The sequence below is a fragment of the Anoplopoma fimbria genome, chromosome 22 (genome assembly GCF_027596085.1).
Source record: "Anoplopoma fimbria isolate UVic2021 breed Golden Eagle Sablefish chromosome 22, Afim_UVic_2022, whole genome shotgun sequence".
In the NCBI taxonomy this organism is placed as follows: Eukaryota; Metazoa; Chordata; class Actinopteri; order Perciformes; family Anoplopomatidae; genus Anoplopoma; species Anoplopoma fimbria.
The window spans coordinates 13452576-13455569 of record NC_072470.1 but is presented as its reverse complement, the minus strand read 5'-3'; the positions used below and the strand labels follow the sequence as shown (position 1 = coordinate 13455569).

At 47.1% G+C, this 2994-nt stretch overlaps 1 protein-coding gene across 1 annotated transcript; it reads right to left on the bottom strand.

The window, feature by feature from the left end:
- Window positions 1-1523: 1523 nt before the first annotated feature.
- On the bottom strand, window positions 1524-2228 carry LOC129111500 (uncharacterized). The gene has a single exon (XM_054623469.1). The coding sequence runs from the start codon at window positions 2226-2228 to the stop codon at window positions 1524-1526; it is 705 nt and encodes a 234-aa protein (XP_054479444.1).
- Between the last annotated feature and the right edge of the window lie 766 nt (window positions 2229-2994).

Here is a 2994-nt window from a genome sequence, read left to right as displayed (position 1 = left end):
ACAGGAACCAATCAGCTGTGTTATGCTGTGGCAGCTTTTACCCAAGGTAAGACTCTCACATCACCAGCTGCTAAAATATAAGAAAAATCATCTTTGTATGTAGAATGATGAAGATCCTAAATATCCTTAATACAAAGTAACTTTTTCAACCCCAAAAGTTGTAATGAAGTTCCTCCCACAGGATGTCTGATAGTCTGTCATATAATAACCCAAATAATAAACCAGCGTGCACTTTTATTATTAGCCTGCTTTATCGTTTTCCCGCCTAAAGCTGTGTCCCTGGAGTGCAATTCTTCCTCTGCAACCACCTCAGTCAGCATTTATTTTCCTATGGACACCTTCGCCATCGGAACCCTCTGCGTTTTTCCCCTCGCCTCCGCTTTTCACATCAGCAGAAATTTCCCGCTCCTTTAGTGTTGCTTATGATGAAGTATGGACTAAAGTGGATTAGGTGAGTTACTGACTGAGGAGAAAAACAGAGCTGAACTCCACCAGAGGAGGCCATGGTGTCAGTAGGCTGCTGACATAATGGAGGAGGATAATGCATTCGGTTTGGTGAAGGATTAACAGAGATGCATTGATCATTTTGAAGCAGCAAGAATGTTTCGGTGTCTGGAATGAAAGAGTCACAGCATGATTCGCTCCCTTCATGCTTAGTTCATGATGATGATCTGACCCTAGCCCTGAACGGAATGCATTCATAAAGTTTTCAGGTGAAAATACCGTAAAAACTGTAAAATATCAAAAGTATGAGTAAACACCAGACAGTGTGGCCCCTTTCACACACTAACTGTTTAACTGTCTAACTTTTCTAGGATGTTATTTCTGATGCATTATTATGTAAGCAGTGTTTTATTTGGTAGCTGGTTAAGGTGAAGCTCATTTCAACTACTTATCTACACTGTTACTTAGTTAGATCAAGAAAAAAGATCATGTTTTATACGGTAAGGTCTTAATCTGCTAAATAAATGATCCTAGCTATCAGATACATTTCCTTCTGAATTGTAGTGGAGTTCAAGTGTGAAGTCACACACAAAGGTAACACAGAGGAAAGTACTTCAAACTGCTATTTAAGTACAGTTCAGGGAGTGTGACTTTATTCACTCCACTACATCTTTACATAGCAGATAGTCGTTTGCTGCTATATATATGTTCAGAATGTTAAATACAGCTCCTTTAAAGAAAAATTACAATGTTAACACAAATAAGATTTGAGCTGAACCTGAACCCATGGATAGTGACACCTTTACAAGAGCCATGTTAAATGGACTCTTGTTGAAGTACCAGTAGAGGTCAAAGTCATGATGCTTTGGCATTGAGCTGTGATTGAATTATCCCCTAGATAAAGGAAGTTATTCAGTGGGAAGCCTGTGGCGATGAAGCTTTAGCTGTGAGACAGAGCACATGTGTGGGACGCACTCTCAGCACAGAGTCCATGAAATCCACGGATAAAAGAAATGGAAAAGTCCAATTTCAGATATCAGACTCATTATCCAGAGCAAAGTTATAATTAAGAGGCACTTTCAGAAAAATGCTGAAGGAACATTATCTGAGTCACATCCACTGGAGGAGGGGGCTCTGTTTGCCTGGGACATGGTGGGGTAAGGACATGGTGGGGTAGGGACATGGTGGGGTAAGGACATGGTGGGGTAGGGACATGGTGGGGTAGGGACATGGTGGGGTAGGGACATGGTGGGGTAGGACATGACACATGGTGGGGTAGGGACATGGTGGGGTAGGGACATGGTGGGGTAGGGACATGGTGGGGTAAGGACATGGTGGGGTAGGGACATGGTGGGGTAAGGACATGGTGGGGTAGGGACATGGTGGGGTAAAGACATGGTGGGGTAAAGACATGGTGGGGTAGGGACATGGTAAGGACATGGTGGGGTAGGACATGGTGGGGTAAAGACATGGTGGGGTAAGGGACATGGTGGGGTAAAGGACATGGTGGGGTACATGGACATGGTGGGGTAGGGACATGGTGGGGTAAGGACATGGTGGGGTAGGGACATGGTGGGGTAGGACATGGTGGGGTAGGGACATGGTGGGGTAGGGACATGGTGGGGTAAGGACATGGTGGGGTAGGGACATGGTGGGGTAAGGACATGGTGGGGTAGGGACATGGTGGGGTAAGGACATGGTGGGGTAGGGACATGGTGGGGTAAGGACATGGTGGGGTAAACATGGTGGGGTGGTGGGGTAAGGACATGGTGGGGTAAGGACATGGTGGGGTAAAGACATGGTGGGGTAAAGACATGGTGGGGTAAGGACTGGAGGGTTAATTATACGTGTCGGGGATCAGGCCTGCTGATAAAGGCTTTCTTTACGGGCGGATTGAGGAGAAAGCAACCGCCCTACACACACACACACACACACACACACACACACACACACACACACACACACACACACACACACACACACACACACACACACACACACACACACACACACACACACACACACACACACACACACACATGATGGAAAGACATCACAAGGTGAAACAGATAAAGTCAATCTGATCAAATGGTCCCCGAAGATCGAAAAAACTGAAAGAGGAGAAATGAAAGTGAAAGTGAAAACAGAGTGAGGACAAACACCACACAGAGACAGGCTGAGGGGACGGAGGACAAACAGAGACAGAGACAGGCTGAGGGGACGGAGGACAAACACCACACAGAGACAGGCTGAGGGGACGGAGGACAAACAGAGACAGGCTGACACAGAGACAGGACAGGCTGAGGGGACAAACAGGAGGACAAACACTGAGGGGACACACAGAGACAGGCTGAGGGGACGGAGGACAAACACCACACAGAGACAGGCTGAGGGGACGGAGGACAAACACCACACAGAGACAGGCTGAGGGGGAGGACAAACACCACACAGAGACAGGCTGAGGGGACGGAGGTGACGGAGGAAAGAGGAGAGGTGTGGGCTCGCTGAAAGGCCATTAGGACAATCACATCACCACAGTGTCATCACGGA